The 19770-nt window shown below is 35.1% G+C and overlaps 1 protein-coding gene across 1 annotated transcript; it reads left to right on the forward strand.

Moving 5' to 3' along the window:
- The first annotated feature begins 4657 nt into the window (after positions 1-4657).
- LOC114688690 (alpha-S2-casein-like A) lies at positions 4658-17821 on the forward strand. Its single transcript, XM_037208851.1, has 12 exons — positions 4658-4716; positions 6379-6402; positions 6994-7017; positions 7106-7147; positions 7916-7942; positions 8991-9014; positions 9107-9151; positions 10438-10560; positions 12729-12752; positions 13455-13481; positions 15336-15458; positions 17612-17821. The coding sequence occupies exons 1-12, from the start codon at positions 4666-4668 to the stop codon at positions 17615-17617; spliced, it is 540 nt and encodes a 179-aa protein (XP_037064746.1). The 5' UTR covers positions 4658-4665; the 3' UTR covers positions 17618-17821.
- The last annotated feature ends 1949 nt before the right edge of the window (positions 17822-19770 follow it).

Raw genomic sequence — 19770 nt, forward strand, 5'->3', positions numbered from 1 at the left:
GCATACATACAGTGTATACAAAATATGTGCATAATATATATTTGTAGTTCATTTTGCTTTTGTTGATTTTGAGCCAGTCTTATAAGGTACACTGTTCTGTAGTTTTTGTTTTATCTTGTCGTTTGTTGTTGGGAGATTTAACACAGAAGCACATACATGTCAGGCAAGTGCTCCACCTCTGAGCCAGCTCTCAGGAGATTTTTTTTGCAATGTTCTTTATGATTTAGCTGTCATGATGATTCCAGTGATGTATAATGATTTTCACGGGGACCTGAAGCAGCTATAGATATAGACACACAGAGAAGCAACTGTAAAGACCAGTATTTAATCTGCTTGTTTGCTAATTCTGGCTTTGTCTGATTATATGTTTGTTTATATCAACTTAACATCATTATGGGCCATATTTTCTATTTTTATTCCATAGCTATTTATTTCATATTGTACAAAAGATGATGTAAGTTTACTATTGTGGGATGTCGCCTATTTTTCACTTCAAATATGGTTTGATTTCAGTTCTGGATCACAAATGAAGGCCTTTGAAACAATTCTACCACACATAGTCTTGCTTCCAGCCTTGTTAAGCAATACAGAACAGGGAACTGTTTTGTTTAGAGTGAAACTTATTGTATTAATGAAGCAATACTTTTCTAAGAATCCTAACAATGCCTTATGCATTATACATACATGCTACCCTGGGTGGTGGCACCATACTCTAGTCCAAGTCTTCTTTGAGCTCTGGGCATTATTCAACCTGTTCATTTCTAATATTCTTTCCCAAACTCCCAAGCTTCTCCACATTTCATAATTGTAATCAAGCCTTGGAAAGATACCACAGTACTGGGTCAAATTTCAGAATTTCTTCTCAAGTCCTTGTGTAGAATCAACACGTCTCCCACTTCAGCATTCAATGTGATTTTGTGATGTTGGTCTTTTCCTACTATATTAATAACAATGTCTACCCTAGATAATCAACCCCTGCCTTGAAATACCTTTCTCTTGGTATTTGCAAATGCTTTTCAGATAATAAATTGAAGGAGTTACTGTGCTTAACTTGGCTTCTTCCAAATCTTTCAGTGATCACTATTCTTATTAGGTGACATCTCAAAACCATGTGCGTTGTCTCATGTGTTTTGTTCTTCTTTTAGTTATTTAGATGAAGTATGTTTGTTTTCTGGTATGCTCTCAATTACAGAAGTGTAATTTCATGGTGAAAGCCTTGGTAAGTCTTAAGGATGTAAGAATGTCATAATGTTACTGTATTTTTAAGCCTATTTGTTCTTTTGAGTTCAGGTCCAGGACTTTTACTCAGTTCTACCCACACTAGTCTGTTAGTTGTCTTTAAAGACCCAGGTGTGGTCTTATTTCAAGGCCTGGACTAGAGTCTCATTTTACTTTCTTACATCTTCCAGCTGATATTCTGCTAGGGAAGGCCTTTCTGGGCACAGTACCACCAGAATCTCATCTCTCCAAAAACTTCTTATCTTTTTTCCAAGTCAGTTTTCTGCTTAGATCATGTCATGGCCAAATCAAACAGGGACAGAATGTATGTAATAGGTTTTTATGTCTTCCAGTTATAGTATCTAACTCACATGTCCTGGAATTTAGTTTGTGAGTTCATTCAATGTGTCATGAATGTGACAGAATTCCCAGGTCAGGATATATTTGATATCCTAATTACTTATTGAATCAAATACCCATATATCAATATACACTAGTCATAATTTTGTACATTATTTTAACTAATTATGTGAGGAAACAGACTAAGTAAAGCAAAGAATTTTTATCATATGAGATTTGTAGGCTATTTTAGGGCTGTGTAAAGATTTTAAGCTTATCTTAAGTGACACATGGCTATTACCATTCATTCTTTGAAAGAAGCCAAGACAGGGACTTCATAGTCAGAAAAAAAAGATGAGGAGTCATAGGAACAAGGCATTTCTTGGTGTTCTCAAGGAAGACTATGATTATACCAAAACAGTATCAAGAAATGAGACTGTCGGGCTGGAGAGATTGTTCCGCAATTAAGATACTGGTTGTTTCTGCAGAAGATTCTGGTTTGGTTCACAGGACCCATGATTACCTGTAACTGTCACTCCATTGGATCCAACTCCTTCTTCTGAACTCTGAGAGCTCCTGCCTCTACATGGTATACATACATGCACTCAGGCCTATACATATATACATGAAATAAAATAATAATAAAATAAGCTTCAAGACGGAAATGAGATCACAAATATCACTGTTCACAATATGACAATAAATGGGAGAAAGTTTCAAAAACACTAGAATCAGAAAATTAGTTCACAGAACAGGTGAGGCTACACTCAAATACAATTAGCCATTATACATCATCGTAAGCTTCCCCCCCCCCCATGTTATCATGTTCTCAATCAAACTATGATTAAGGATTCCTTGAAATCTGTGGAACAAAAGTCAGAAAGACAACTTCTAATCACAGTGCATTCTTAGAATCCAAATGTCTTTTTTAGGTATTTGAAACCACAGAATTAGCATATCATGATGGAACAAGGTTTAAATAGTATGAAAATGATCCACTGCAGATCATCATCTACCTATTCCTCTGGTCTTCCATTTGGGAAACAAGGTAACATTTCACATATTCTTTCTCTTACAGTATATACTAACAAAATCTGTTCATTCTCTCCTGCACAATAAAAATCCAGATGTAGGTAAAAATTCCATGATCAGTACAGTATACATTGCTTGAGACATTTTAAATTTATACAAATTTGTATTTTACCTTCTCTCAACTTTTAGTCATTAAAATGTAGATTCTAAAAACTTTATTATGATACTGTATCTTGATGTTGTATTTTAAAGCCAGGAGTAAGTAAGATATTATGGCTTTTTAAAAATCTACCAACTGTTTACTTTGCTTGTGGGCTTTGGGCCAATTTATTCAACTAGAAATTGGAGAAAAAAATTAAGTCTGCCAACATTGCAAAACTATTCTAAAGATTGTAGATGATACCATAAAATGTCTAGCTAGCATAGTGATTGCCACATAACAATCACTTCGTAAACATAGCTATGTGAAATGTACTTTTCCATCAAGATAAGAAAGGACCTAATTAAGAACTAACATTCAGAATATATTTTAAGGGGAAGGTTTAAAAATATGGATCTCCCTGGGAAGGGGAAATAGAAGAGATCTCCTGGGTAGATTGGTGGCAGGTGGGGATGAGATCTTGAGGGATTGGGTTGGGGGGGAGTTGGAGAGGGAGAGTACTGAAAGAGAAGACTGGAAAGAGTGAAGGGCATTTTAGGGTCAGGTATAAACCTGATGCAAGGGAAACTTCTACGAATCTACAAGAATGACCCCAGCTAAGACTCCTAGCAATAGTGGATACATAACCTGAACAGGCCATCTCCTGTGATCAGATTGGTGGCTACCTCAACTGTCATTAGAGAGCCTTCATCCAGTAACTGATGGAAACAGATGCACAGATCCATGGCCAAACATTAGGCCAACTTGGAGAATCCTGATGAAGACAGGAAGGGAGAATTGTAGGAGCCAGAGGGGTCAAGGACATCACAAGAAAACCCACAGAAATAACTAAGCTGGCTCATAGGAACTCACAGATCTGAACCAACAACCAGGGAACCTGCATGAGAAAGACCTAAGACCTCTACATGTATGTGAGAGTTGTGTAGCTTGGTCTATTTGTGAGACTCCTAACAATGTAAGGGACTGTTCCTAATGCTTTGGCTGGCTCTTGGGAACCTATCCCTCATACTGGATTGCCTTGCCCAGCGTAAATATAAGAGGTGCTTTGTCTTACCACAACTGGCTATGCCATTCTTGGTTGATACCCATGGGAGGTATCAACAGAGGAAGTGTGGACTGAGGGGAGGGAGGTGGGGGAGACAGGCTGGGGGTGGGGAGAGGAAGGAGAAACTGCAGTCGGGGTTTAAAACAAACAAACAAACAAATAATAATGCCTTTAGAGTAAAATGTAAAAAGAAGATATTAGAATAATTTTATTTCAGTTTTAATTTGATTAAATATAGAGAAGAAATTGGTTTACAGGCTGTCAGGGAAATTTTCAGACTTACTTCTCTGTGGCTATGGAATTAGAGGTTGCTCTGGTTGAGAGCAATCTCAGAAACAGTGGACTCAGGGCTCACGCATTAGGCTTGTTAGATGAGGACGGATGATACTCAGTAGCTTGTTTCAGCTTTACTTCTAGCCAGGGAAGAGCCAGGATATTCAGGATCCCTGACTCTTAGCCAGGGCTCATTTCCACCTACTACTTCTCTTTGTTAGGGAACGAGGCTCTATGCCTTAGTTCACCTAAAATCCAATTTCAAAAGGAGTTTCTGTTATATTTCATCCTTCTGATAATCATTCTTCACAAAACATCTACCTGTTGAGATTAGTTCTAGGAATTTATGATGTCTCTGAATGAACTATTCACCTTTTAGCAAACGTGGTTTTAAGTATCTCCTGTTAGAGAAAAAAGTTTCAAAATTAATTGTGATATTTCTACTTGTATTCATAAAATTCCCTAACATATCCTATTTTATTTATCTTCATTACCTTTATCCATTACATGTATAATAATAGATAAATGATTATTTCATTATTTCATGATAAAATGAATTGTTCATTTTCTATATATGTTTCTATAGGACCAAGTAACCATGAAGTACTTCATCTTTACCTGCCTGGTGGCTGTCGCTCTGGCAAAACATGTAAGTGAACAGGGATACATGATGCTTCATTTTCGAATTATGAAAAGAATGAATCTTTTGCTATGTGCAAAAGATGCGGGCAATGTCAACAATGAACAGAGACTCATCCTGTTACCTTGGAATCTATATCAGTGATAGCACTGATCTGACCTCATATGATGTACAAGGGTGGACAGTGGTGCTACAAGGTGTCAGCCATGAGAAGATGCGTATGTGTAGACAATAGGAGAAGAGCTGCTTCCGTTCCAGAGCATGCTGTAATTTTAGTTAGAGCTATCTGGAGGAGCCACTTCTACGTGCAGTGTGTTCTCGAAGTATAAAGAAACTCCACCGCCATAATTCGTTATTTCCAGAACCAGTTGTCAATGAACAGACAGAATGTTGTCACTCTTGACTGAAAAATAGTTTAGAAATCATAATGACAAAATACACAGGGGGACATGTAGAACTGGCAAATGGCTTAGTAGATAAAGCACTTGGCACACAAGCACAAAAACAGACTTTGGATTCCCTGGACCCATATAAAACCTCCAGTGGGCTGCCAATCTGGAATTCAAGCATTGGGAAAGCAAAGAACAAGCAGGCTTGCTAGATCAGTCCACATCAGGGAACTCTGAATTCAGCAGAGAGATCTTGTCTCAGTGAATAAGGTAAACTGATATCAGGAAAGATGCCTAATGTAAACCATGGGCACTCAGTTCACATATGAATGCATGCTACTGCCTGCACATGAGAATATGAACACACACACACACACACACACACACACACACACACACACACCATAAACATAACAGAAAAGGACTTTAATGAAAATAAATATTAGTAAGCTTGTTTTTGAATGTAACTTATTTGCCAAAATAACAGTAAAAAGATAATGACAATGATGATAATTATAACATTATTACAAAATACAGAACACATAATAGATAATACATTTAAAATACTTTATTATCACAATTTGTATATCAGTCTACATATATAATAGTACCAATAATTTTAGTTTTTCAACATTGTCTCTACCCTCATTCTGAACCTAAACTCGACTCTTTAGAACAAAGTTAATGTATACAGAAAAATAATAAGATACTTTGAAAGTATCATACAGGATATCATACAGGATTTCTTACTTTTTATTATTAGTCTAAACAGTTTCTTTTAAATTAAAAAAAAAACTCATCCAACTGAAAGTGCATCAGTGTAATCAGCAAATGATAGCTCAAGATCTTCAAAAGTGCTTATGTTAGAGTTGCTTTGCACTGATATTTCAGACTCAGATTTTCAGAGAAAGCCCTTTCACACTAAATTTGTCTAAGAAACTGTTTTTCTTTTATCTAAGTCATTTTTATTAATTCGTGTGTGTGTGTGTGTGTGTGTGTGTGTGTGTGTGTGTGTGTGTGTACATACATGTCACAATACCCATGAGGAAGTCAGAGGACAGCTTATGGGAACTAGAAAGCCTTTTTTGCCTTCCATGTGGTCCTGGGGGATGTACTCAGGTCCTTATGCTTGGTGGCAAGTACCTATGCCAGCTGAGTCACTTCACTAGCCTCAGCTTTTGTTTTAAATTTCACTGCCATTAGAAGCAGTAAAAAAGAGATACATTTTGCCATTTTCAATAAGCCATAGAAATTAAATTTATGTTTATTTTTATGTATACAGGTGGTAAAGGATCAATCCATTGAGGTAAGGTATTTTGCTATGGAATACTAATTCTGGCACCTAATAGTAAATTATATGTCTTTGTTCGTTGAAATTTTTATGGGCAGCAATAACACCCTATAAAAGCCAGAGGAAAATTAAAGTTTGTCCACTGAAATAAAAAATTATGGGGAAAATAAACCAAAATATACAACAGCATCAACTATACTTTCCTCATGCCAATTGTCTCATCGTTCAGTAATTCTGATGTCACACAATAGGAATCCCATTGTGCTGTGAATGATGACAGTAATTGGTTATATCTGCTTTTAGAGTACCAAATGTAGGCACATCTACACCTGCGTAGAGATGACTGTCTTCTTCCCATGCTTCACTAACAGATTCCACTTCAATGGCACCCAACAAATTGCTCTGCTCTCCTGCCATGATTTTACTTAAAAAATGAAAAGAATATTCTGAGAAAAAAATTTCTTTCCCTTTTTGTTTCTGTCATCTCAAAACTCATAACAATAAAACTCTTGAATTCAAGAGTCACTGTTCATCAATACTTCTTTGGGTAGTACGGGTTAAAGAATTTATTAAGTAATCAAAATGCATTATCATTTTTTTCCTAAGGAATCTGCAAGAATCATCCACAGAGTAAGTCATAGTTTCTTAAATTAAATACATTTTCAAATATTTTTCAACTCATATGGCTATAAAATTCATGTCATTTATTTCTTTCCAGAACTATAAGCAGGACAATGATGTGTCCATCCAAACAATTCAGGTAAAATTCATTTATTAATGCCTGTGCTGCACATTTGACCAAATGACTGTTATTTATTCATCTTTGAACTTCAGATGATCAGTGTTTTCATAATCTTAGCCATTATATAATAATGTGAGAAGATCCCACAAGGATATCTGCATCTCTTTTTGAAGCCACATTTTCAGTGGACTATTTTGATATAAACTCATAAGTTGGAGATAAATTATTAGTATACTTCTTTCTAAGAAAAATGTGTTTTCTCTTATTTCATAAATAATATCGTAGGAGTAATGTGAGTAATTCTTTGTCAATTAGAAAACCACAAATAAAAATACATGAGATAGTGGAAGATTTTTATTCATCTTAACTACATTTGATTAACAATACTCATACTTGATATGAAATGTTGCTTCTATCCCACAGACTTTTCATGATATTCCTCCTTAAATAAGCCAGAAGGTGGCATCTATAGTCATTTGAACTATAATTTGACTCTATCTGCATTAATTTTATCCCTTCATCTTCCTCTATGTTCACCAAACCCCATTTACATACATGATAAACTGGATACTTCCCATTTATTTTCCTGAATGTGGTTAATAGTCAGTGCCTATGAATCACGATTTAATGTTCTCTTTCTATCCTCTTTCTCATTTTGCATATTAGTAATACAGTAGGAAATCAATATGGTATGAAGTTAAGGTAAATGCTGCTTCTTAAATATTGTTGAGAAATCTGTCTTCATGTCACTAATTCTTTTGTTTCACTTTTACTTCATTTATCAAGGACTCTGCTAGCAGTTCATCCAGTGAGGTAAGTTATTATTTATTCTGTGTTATTTTTGAGAAATAGTGACTTAGCCATGGTGTTCTTAACTAATGATATTTCCTAGGAGATAAACATATAAATATTAAATGGAAGGAAAGGCTCTCAAAAATATCCCATCATAGCTTAAATTGACTAAATTCATAAAATCATTATTTATTACACCCTGTTCTTTGCTGTACATGTGACTCCATGAGAAGTTGAATCAGGAACTAAATCTTTAATACAACACTATCATATTAAACATTGAGAAACATTTCAATAGAGTTAGAAGAAGGTTTGGGTGAAATATTATGTATGTTGCCAATACCTTCTATACCTTTGGTTGACAACAATGGAGACAGATTGAAGTATGCCTTTGAAGGGCTCGCAGTACTGTATTTGGTTATAATCTGGAGCCTTATGACCTTGGATGATGCCTAAGCTCTTTACAGCTGATGTCTCAGAAAACATGTCTCAGCATTTCTCTAAATAAAGTCTCAGTGTCAGACTGGGAACTTCCTGTCCTATCTGTCACTGTGTGAAGACCCATGAGGCGTAGTTCACCTTACTTCCCAACAAACACGCCCCCTTCCCTACTCTTCTCTCCTACATTTTCCAGGAAGGGACTCAGGGTCTAACTGGGTAACTCTATAACTATGTAGCCAAGGTTGGCCTTGAAGCCATGGTAGTCCTACTGCCTCAGTTTACAGAGTATGCTGGGATTACAAGCGTGAGTTAACGTCATGACTGGTCTTATTTGTTTACTTTGATCTCTTGTCTGTACTCCATGTCTAGAAATTTAAAAAATCTGAATAAAATAGTATTAATAAAGTCCTGAATTAAAATATATTCTAATTATGTTATTACTTTTATAAAGGAAAAAGGAAACTTAAGGGAGTTCTGATGAACATTTAGCCTATTGAATTCTTAAATGGCTTAATATCTTAGTTCTTTGTAGTTGGATAATGGCCCCTGACTTTCCACAAAAATCATGTATATTTAACTATTGGTATATCATTCAAGTAAAGCTACTTCTTTTCATGTTTTGCTTTAGGAATCTGAGGAGAAAATCAATGATGTAAGTAATTATAATTCAACTAAGTTAATAAGTTACTTTGATTAGCAGCATTTCTATCTGTATCTCTCTGATATGTACAATATTTTTAACAGAAAATTGTACAGACTGAAAAACAAAAGGTCAACCTAAATGAGCAGGTAAGTGTGTCGCGATCATTTCTTCCCAAGAAAATATTTAATATCAAATTCTGACAAAAACTGGTACCATATATGTGAATAATATCTTAAAATTGCAGAATTTTAACAAAAATCAGCAATCTAAGTAAATTCAAAAGGATTTAAAAACTCAGAAAAAAATTTTAACTGATTTCCTTGAGATATCTGTGTAATTTCTTAGTAATGTAATTCATCATGTTTCTCTTTGAGTCAACAAGAAAAGATAATTTAATGTCATATGCTACTAAATGTTCTCATTCTGATGTACAGTGCAAGAAAGTATCAAAACCAGGCAAATTCCTTTCCGACTTTAACTCCTTGAGCAGTTACTTAACTCTTCCATGCTACGTCTTCTTTAACCCAAAACAAGCCACTGACACCACAGCTGTAGGCTTGAAAAGGATGTTAGAGGATAATTGCAAGCTACATAGTAGAAGTTTGAGAAAATAAACAAAAGGATAACAATCATTGATTTTATACATATCGAAAAATCCATTCTAAGACTATCATAACAAAATAGTATGCTGTACTATTAAAAACAAGGTAAAATAATCTACTCTAAATAAATAGTTATACAATACTCTTTTCTCACACCATTATACCATTCTCATGTATGTGCCCATCTAAGCTGACACCCAAACATATACATTAATGTTCTGCTATACATCTACTCTATTATTATCTGTGTGGACTGGAAATTCTCTGCAAATAAATGTGCTTTTTAAAAAAATATGGTTTCAACTTCAGCTAACACAATTATTTTAGGCAGCCAGCTACAGCCAAATCAAAGTTGGATCATTCCAGAATAGGTATAGAAGATAGGTACTATACATGCCAGTGCATCTATCAGCTCACATTATTTCTCAAATAGTGATGCCGTAAGCCATTAAGAAGTTATCCTACAACAAAGTAAACATAAATATCACTATTTAAGAGTGCAGGCATCAAGCTTCTTGAGAGAAATGTGAATGAAAGAAACAGCAATGCCAGCTATTCCCCAGACAACTCTCAATTTCTACATTTACATAATATTTTGCCCTTCACATAAACACTTACTTCTGAAATTCTAACCTAATAATTCCTTCAATTCTAAAATCCACTTAATTCACTTTTACATTGTATTATATAATAAAATGTTGTCTGCTTAGTAAACCTTAGTAAACAAAATTATAGTTTTGATATTTATATAGATTTGATTTCATCCAGATGCACTCTGACCCATAGAGAACAGTCACTCCATAAATATTGGTACATTTATTCCCTTCTAGAAAAAAATCAAGCAGTTTTTCCAGGACATTTCCTGCCCCCAGTTTTCCCTGCCTGTTGCCCAACAGCAGACTGATATGAACCAGTGGGCCCAGGGTCAGACCATCCGTAATATTCCCGACCAGGTGAGTGTTGCATTTTTGACTTGTGTTGTTTTGACTGTTACCTTCATTTGAAAAATAATTAACTAAAGGAAAATGTTCCAATCAATTTGAATATAGAAAGAAAAAAACAAAATTTTAATAATTTTTTATGGAACATAAATCGAAATAAACCATATAGGCAAATTACTATTTAAAAAGCATTATAAATAACTCAAAGAAAAGGCAAACTACATATAACTCTAATAAATGTGCATTTATGTGTGATTTGATGTGATTATGACAGCATGTCTGTGAAGCAGAAAATATTATCTTCATTTTCAGAAGCAATCTGAACTCTAAAGAAGTCCATCCAATTGTTAAAGTTCTATTTGCTGGGTCCGCCTCAATAAGGGTTTCTGTCTTTGAAAAGGGAGAAACAAGTGTCTTGAAGGAAACAGCGCAGGAGTCAGGGTCTTATCTTTAGCTTGAGGTGTGAAGTCAGGTGTACAGCAGCCAGCTGCGGAACTGCCATAAGCAAGCCATGTGGTGTATGACCTTGGGGGACATGATCGTCCTTCTCTGTGTTTCTTCTGAATTATTTTCCTTAAGGGTCTCCACAAGTTAAGAAGTCATCACTATCGTTAGACTAAATAAACTTCTGTGTATTGTCTTGAACGCTAGAAGATTATGAAACATCTTAAATGTTAAAAATCTGTGCAGCTGAAATAGAAAGGCTTTGATAGTTTATGATGTCCAGGAGAGGGCAGCATTGGCAAGCAAAGATTGTAGATTAGTTAGTAGATCACAGCAGTGAGCCAACAGTCAACTAGACATCCCCAACCCCAGAGCAGAACAATAACAAGTAGTCATTTAAAGTCCTTCTTATAATAATAATATTTCACGATTTTGTTTTTAAGGATTTCATATAGGAGTAATGAATTTGTATCATTCCATTCTACCTTCTCCCTCCCACTCCTCAAATTAATGGCCTTTTATTCTTTAATTAATTGTTCCATAAAAAGCATAAACATATATTTATGTAGATATGCAATCTCCTGGGATTGGCAACCCGATCAGGAGGTTTTTCCTGGAGAAGACTATTTCTCCCTCTCTCAGATCTAGAGGTAAAGTCCCATGAGAATCCCTGATCCATGTTGGCATGGCAATTGATGTTGCTACTTTTAAGGTCTTGTTTTTAGGCAGCCTTATTGTTAAGATTTCCTAGGTGCGGCTTCCCTGTCATATCTAGAGAACTATCTCATAGCAGATCCCTGCTCCTCTGGCCCTGAAAGTATTTTTGCTCCCTCTCCCACCATGTTTCCTGAGCCTTGCATGTCGGAAGTTATGTTGTTATTTCAGTTGGGAAGGCATCTCACACTCTGTTGTTCTCCATATTTTGACCAGTTATTCCTTCTCTAATGATCTCTATTTCCTGAAAAAAAAAAAAAAAAAAAAAAAACAAGTTATTTTTGATGAGAGGTGAAAACGACTCTCACCTTTGGGTGTAAGCACAGGTATTTAGAATGCAGTTGGAAATTATGTAGGACAGCCAGTAGATCTTAGCCTCTAGCCAACAATCAAGCAGCCTAATTAATAATATCATCAAATAAAGAAGACTCTGTAGCAAGCAGAATGTGCCTACATCATGATGTTCCCTAGAGCTATAAAGAGATATAACATAAAAACACACATTTTACTCCACATAGCTTTGACTTTGTTGGAGATTCTTGACCCTGCCTGGCAACTTTAAAGAAAGAGTACTTTATGATGTTTTATAGGTAGTGCATTGCTTTCTTCTTTCTTGGGCCCCACTAGTCTTAATAACTGTCTTCCTATATTTTTGTTTGGTATTTGGCTTTTTAAAAGCCATTTTTCTTGACTGTGGTAAATATCAGTTAAAAGTAGGTGACAAATGTACCACCATTTTGTCATGTTTTAATTCTTAAGCTATTTATATCAATAAGAAGTATTGCTCATTTCTTCTAGAGTTAGAATCTAGATGATGCCTGCTTCATATCATTATTTTCAACATTTATTATATAACTAAGTAAATATTTCCTTAACTGTGAAATATATAAAAATATTAAAATATTATATCATAATTTTATCACATTTCCCTTGTATCTTACTTATGACAACTGAGAGGGCACTATTGTAAGTAATATTTTACTATAAAAATAATTTACTGTATTATTTCTTTTTCTTCTAAGGAATCCATCAGCATCTTTGTGAAGGTGAGTCATAACGACCAAAATTACATAGACTTCTAAAGTTTTGCTTTTAATTTTATAGTTAGTATTTAGACAAGTGTTATTGACTTAGCACAAAAACCTGCAGGATTAAGTTGATGAACCAAATTATTTCCCACAAGAAATGAAGATCTTATTATTTCATGGTTTCAATAGTTATAAAACCCTACCAGTTCTAAATGTATTGTTATTAGACTTTCTTAACTAAGAAAATATTTGCCAACTTTTCTAAAATTATCTCTCCTACAAATCATATGTCAAGATCAGCCAAGGCACAGATATGGATATTTCATATGCAAATACTTATTTAGCATAATTGAAACAAGCAGGGTATAATTTAAAATGTTTTACTATGCTGATAAACTAAACACATGAATTTATCCATTTATTCAGAAAGCATATACGAAACAATCACTACCTCACCTAAAAGATTCTAGATATTAGAAACAAGAAAGTGAGTAAAATGGGCAGACTCAATTTAGAGTGTATGCTTGAATAAAGCAGTAGATAAATGTAGTTCCTATTATTTGAGGAATTTAGACATAACTCATTCAGACAGTGAGCAAATCATCATGCTTGTGTTTATGGCATATGGACTAGTCCTGCTATATCTAAGAATAAATTTGGGAAAGGAAAAAGGGTGTTCAATTCAGCATGTATGTTACATATTTGTTTGTTTTCTTTAAGGAAATCCTAAAGAAGATTATCGATACGGTAAGTTTTTTTAGTTCTATGCAGCCATATGTGGCTTAAAATGTCTATAATATGAAGAATAAGCATGCTTGGAGATGTCATTTATTGATAAAACAGATTATTTTAGGTGCATGAAAGTAAATTTTTAGTGGCTTATTATTCAAAACCTTCCCCTTAATTGTCTGTAATTCTGTCAATTAAAAATTTTAAATTATTTGTACTTGCATACATTTGAATTTTCTATATTTTACACTGATTTTTTAAATTCTTTGTTGCTGTCACAGTAATGATTGTGTTGGTATATGAACTTTCTTGTCAGGTGACAGTTTATAAATCTGAGTCATTAAAAAGTTAACTATCTCTTACCTTCAGACTTTTACATACATTTTTATTTCTTAAGGATATTTCTAGCAATTCATCTTGTGAAGTAGATTACATTCTCTCATAAAACAAATAAATAACTAATTGATTTAAAAGATCACATTTTTTGCAGTTACAATTTCTAATAAATTAATAATTTCCCATCTTAATAATTACATCAAAATATATTATATAAATATTACTGATAATGAAATTTTCTGTCTATAATTCAAATAATATAGCATATATAAGCATAAATCTGTTATTCTAATTGCTACATCATTCAATCCCAGGAAAACATTTAAAAACAAATTATTTTGTATTAAAAAAAGACAAGTAATTAAATTTCTATTTTTATTTTTTGTATGGATGTCTATGAAAATAATTATGGGTCTATTTTTTTAAAACAATTACTTGAGAAATTATCTAATGATTGTAAAGCAGTTGGAAATCTCAGTATAGAACATCTTTTTATTTTAAATGATTTAGAGTAAGTACTTGCAGAGTAAAACTGCATCCCAGCTTCTCTCTAATAGGCTGAGAGGACCTAATTTCTCAAATTAAAGTGTCTCAGTGATTAGTGTCAAATAACAGCAGATGATGTAACCATTTACTGAGTCTAAAGCCATGTGTGCCAATGGCGAACTGACACAGGCTTTGTAGTCAGGAGAGGGACTCTCCAATCCTGTTACCTTACTCTTTATGACACACTGTTTTTCATTACTTCATTTCTGCTGCCTACCTTATCTTTAACTGAAAACAAACATAGGAATAAACTAGAAACTCTAAAGAGTTTTGTAATACATGTACACTGTATCATACATAGAATGCTGGAGAAGCAGAAATTCTACCACTCTATCAGTAGCATATCACAACCATAAACCCACCATGCACTCATTCACTGGAATTAAAATAAAACTTTAAAACCATTCATAAGAACTAGGACTGTATTTATCATCTGGACTTATCCCTGGTAAAGTCAACTCAGCAAGGTTTAAAGATCTTGAGCGGAACTATACATAAAATATACGACACAGGCTAGTCTGAAAGCTCTGTAGATACTCGATAAGGTAACTCTGCAATGGAAGTGATGCTAAGAGAGATTAAGCAACCAGATCAGAGACAGAGATTCCAGAGAGTAAGTCATGACAAATCATTTTGAGCCTCTCTGACTATAATGGTCAGACACATTTATAAATTATATGTGGAGAAAATTGCCAGTCTTATCAAAATATTCTTACTTCCTTCTGACACACAAATTTCCCTTTTAATCTTATAAATTTTTCTGTCTGTGTATAAATTAACAAGATTGCTTCAATTCAATAGTATGTTCTGTAACATAAAAATGGTTATGCTGATTTTGATACTAGAAAAATTTTTGTCTAGAGGAATCTTGAAATAATTTAGAAAGTGTCTAAGCAGCTGAAGTTAGAATTCACTAGCTTCTCTTCCTCTCTGTTTTGGAGCTTAGAGGAGAGTAACTTAAGTGGTTTTTGATATTTTTATTTCTTTTAGGTTAAGAGCAACCAAATTCACCAGTTCAACATCCCCCAATTTCCCCAGGCTGTTCAACAGCAGGTGCCTGTAACCTACTGGAACACCAATAAGTACTACACCAACCCATATGCTCCATATGTGGTATGTGTGCCCTGTGAAATATGATTAAATATAATACTAGCGTATCAATAATATAATCAAATATAATATAAAATATAATTGTTGGCTTTGCAAGAAAAGTTATGTAATAAGATGAAATAAAATGTTTTACACAGAAATAAAAGTTTAAGATGTCAAGGACGCTTAAAAATCATATTATTTAATTGAAGTACTTGGAATTGTATCAAGAATAGTAATGGTTGATTGTGACAATTACCAATAACAAAGAATTACATTGATATTGTATTTAATTTCCTACATAGAGCACATTCCAGGAAAATTAAAGATCAAGCAGCGGACAAAATTCATCCATTTTACTTGTATTATTTTTAACTATATGTGTGCTTGTGTCCCTGTGTGGGCATGTGCATGTGAGCACAAGTGCCCACAACGGGTAGAGCCACTGGATCTCCCTAGAACTGGATCTATAGGCAGTTATGATCTGCCCAACATGGCTCCTGGGGTTCTAGGCAAGAAAAGTATGAACTCTTAATTGCTGAGCCATCTCCATAAGTTCCGGCTTTTGAGAATTAATATCCTCTTAATTACTTGATTATATTACTATAGTACAATAAATATACTATACTATATTTATTGAGGTGGAAACATTGAGTATTATTGATTTTTAAAAAAAAAAGAATAGAAAGGTTAAAGGAGCAGCACAGATAAGAAGCTGTACTCAGTGGTTCTACCTTCATCCACGTAATAAATGCCTTTGGATTGGGATGTTTTCCTCCACTCACATGCAGAGTAAACAGTGGAGTATGAAACAAAATTTTGTATAAATATTAGTGATTTGGCATTAAAACCCTTAGCTATGAGTCCGATATGTGACAGTTATCTGCAGCATGCTTCCAACTTGTACTTTTTTGAATGATGTTTCTGAGCATGAAGCAATCATTAGATGAGCTCAGTATGGAAAGTAAAATTCATACTTTAGGTTCAATGTCAGATGCTTAGAAACTGTACGAGATACTTTAGGTGAAATGCAGTCATCCTTAGGGAGTTAAAATGCATTGTACTTCCTCTCCTTTCAGAGACAATGCATGATTAGCTGCTGCATCCTAGCCATAGGTAATACATTTGGCCTGGACATTGAGCAACACTTTTAGAAACATTTACAGTTTTTCATGCAACAGTAGAAGAAAAACTCACACTTCAACTCTTTATCAAAACTTCATTGAAATATTTTAAGTTTTGCTCTAAATTCTTGATGTGCCACTCAGTTGCCTGTGTAACTTGGATGTACATACTAAATTTTTTTATACCCATACTAGTTATGGGTACTTAAAAATAAATAATACAAAAATTCCCTGGTGGAACAGAGTTGATTCAACCAGGAGAAATAACATCGAGCAGAAACTGTCAAAAGCATCATTTATTGGTGGAAGTAGTTAAAACAGAGGTTTGTTTTGTGGTGTAACTTACAAGTAAAGGGATAGGTTACAGGGTCCGGGAAAGGTGTAGCACAGTCCAGCGGTGTTCTCTGGAGAACTCTGCTCAATCTACCTCCAGCATCCAGGATCCAGGAACCAAGAGAGCCCGCGCATCCGGATTGGGGGTCATAAGGGCTCCTCTCTTGGCCCTGCCTCTTAGGCTTAACAGTTACTGGAAGCTCCAATGGGATTGGTACTTCCAGGGCAAAGCTGAAACAGCTATCAACTACGAGCATTAGTGGCCATATTGGTACATACTTGATATTTTCGTTTTACATTTCACACAAAATGTCTTACCTGCAGAAGATATATCTGTCTAGCTTTTTGTACAGAAGGATGGGTGGGTAGATATGAAGATTTATTTCTATGCATTTTCTTTCTTTAAAATTTTAAGCCACCTAGTGGTGGGTCTAGGTGTATAAATATTTCTCAATTATTGGAAACATTACATAGAATACCATTTATAAAATGTATTGGAGAATTTATTTATTCTAAGTATTATTTAGACAATAATTATCAATAGCTACTATGAACACGTTAGTATGTCATTATTATGTCATCAACTAGTGTTAATTATGAAGAATTATATCTGGCCACTCTGTAAGTTTGAATGCTTGTATAGATAATATATTTATGCATATTATATATATTTTGGTAATACATATTTTTGATAATCCATTATTTTCTCTTTGTTCATAGGTTTGAGTAGAAAATTGATTCCTGCTTAGTTTCCCCATCCATCTCATCTTCTACTATCAACATTCCCTAAGATGCTTCTTGAAAAGACAATAATATTGAGCCAAAGAAAGAGAGAATGGGATATTTTCTGTGTTGTTTATGATCTTCTTTGTGTATTGTATTGGATGTGCCAGTTTTGGATTATGAAACCACATTAACTGTATTGCTTAACTGAGGTCTTTTCAGTTCTAATTCTGAGATAAGAACCAGATTATCTCTTACCAAAGCATTAAAATTTTAAATGCATTTTACTGTGTGATCTTTTCACTCAGATTCATCATACATTAAGACCAAGCTACTCTTTTTTTCATTTTTCTTTATTAAGAAATATTCTACTCACTCTACATACCATCCACAGATCCCTCCTCTTCCCTCCTCCCACCCCAGCCCTCTTTCTCAAGCCACTCTGCATCCCCACATCCCCCAAACTGAGGTCTCCCATGGGGAGTCAGCAGAGCCCAGGACACTGAGCCTAGGCAGGTCTAGGCCCCTTCCCGCTGCACCAAGGCTGTACAAGGTATACATGAAACATGCTGAACACATTGTGAGAACATCAGAAGATGGAAAGTACTTTATAAAAATGCACCAGTGAGGCACAGGTGTAAGTTATCATGGCCTTGAAACTTGCATTAATCAGTTGATTTGAGGTGATAAATCATTAAGACTCGTTTGCAGAAGAAAGTCATTACACAATATACGTTTTGGAAAGGTGGAAAGCAGGAGGCTATTGTCCAATTACTTAAGGATTCCTCTACCACATTCACTTGTTTCTCTTTCCCTTTGCCTCATCTGGACTTTATCACAGATCATTTTTGCATCTTATTTAATAGTGTACATTGCCTTTCTACCACTCAATTGAAAAATTCCTGGCCCCATAAATTCATAAAACAGATTTCTGTTCATTTGGCTATTTGTCTCTGTGCTTTTTCCAATCTTGGTCTCAACAATTCTCTCTCATACAAACCCTCCTCTTTCTCGCCAATTGGACTCCTGGAGCTCCACCTGGGGCCTGGCCATGGATCTCTGCATCTGGTTCCCTCAGTCATTGGATGAGGATTCTAGCATGACAATTAGGGTGTTTGGCCATCCTATCTATGAACCAATAGCTGAGGAGCCCCCACCTGGATCAGACCCTCTGGATAAGTGAGACAGTTGATTAGCTTGATCTGTTTGGGAGGCATCCAGGCACTGGGACCAGGACCTGTCCTCAGTGCATGTGCTGGCTGTTTGGAACCTGGGGCTTATACAGGGACACTTGGCTCAGCCTGGGAGGAGGGGACTGAACCTGCCTGGACTGAATCTACCAGGTTGAACTCAATCCCCAGGGGAGTCTTTGCCCTGGAGGAGTTGGGAATGGGGGGTGGGCTGGGAGGAAAGCGGGGGTGGGGTGGGGTGGGGCGGGAGGGGGGAGAACAAGGGAATCTGTGGCTGATATGTAAAATTAAATTAAATTAAAAAATTAAAAAAAAAAAACAGACCTCTACCATTGTCTAACCCAGGCCCTAAATTGAAAAGCCAAAAAAAAAAAAAAAAGTCTTCTAACAATACAAACATTGCTCTACCCATTTGTGTTTCTGAAATTTTCCCAAGCAATCAAAAATGTTTAGAAAATGTTTCCTTACTAGAGCTAAAGCTAAAAGTAGCTTCCATCTCACTCTTTACTAAACAGCTATCAGCCTTGCTCTTCTCACAATTTCATTAAGCTCTAATTGCCTCAGTCTCAGAAAGTAATCTTTTTCTCTTTCAGAAAGACTACCAAAACTATCCAGTATAAATCACAGCAGACTGACTCTGTCTGACTTTTCCATAGCTTAGGCTGAGCTTACGGATTAACCCTCACCCAATGGGCTGATACATCGCATCCATATTCTCTTTCTCTCCTTTCAGGCCGCACTAAAGCTAGTCCTCTTAACGGGAAAGATGGTGGTAAATGGAATAGAGTATGATCCCTAAACTTACTACGCAACTATTATGTGTAGTGTTGTTAACACACATTGACTCAATCACTGTCATTAACAAGCATGCCATGGAGGAAACTGTAGTTGTGTCCAAATGAGGGTGATCATTTGATTAAGTATTACATCTTAGTAATTCTCCCATTTTTCTTTCCTTGATTGCTT

This window comes from Peromyscus leucopus, chromosome 10 (genome assembly GCF_004664715.2).
Source record: "Peromyscus leucopus breed LL Stock chromosome 10, UCI_PerLeu_2.1, whole genome shotgun sequence".
In the NCBI taxonomy this organism is placed as follows: domain Eukaryota; kingdom Metazoa; phylum Chordata; class Mammalia; order Rodentia; family Cricetidae; genus Peromyscus; species Peromyscus leucopus.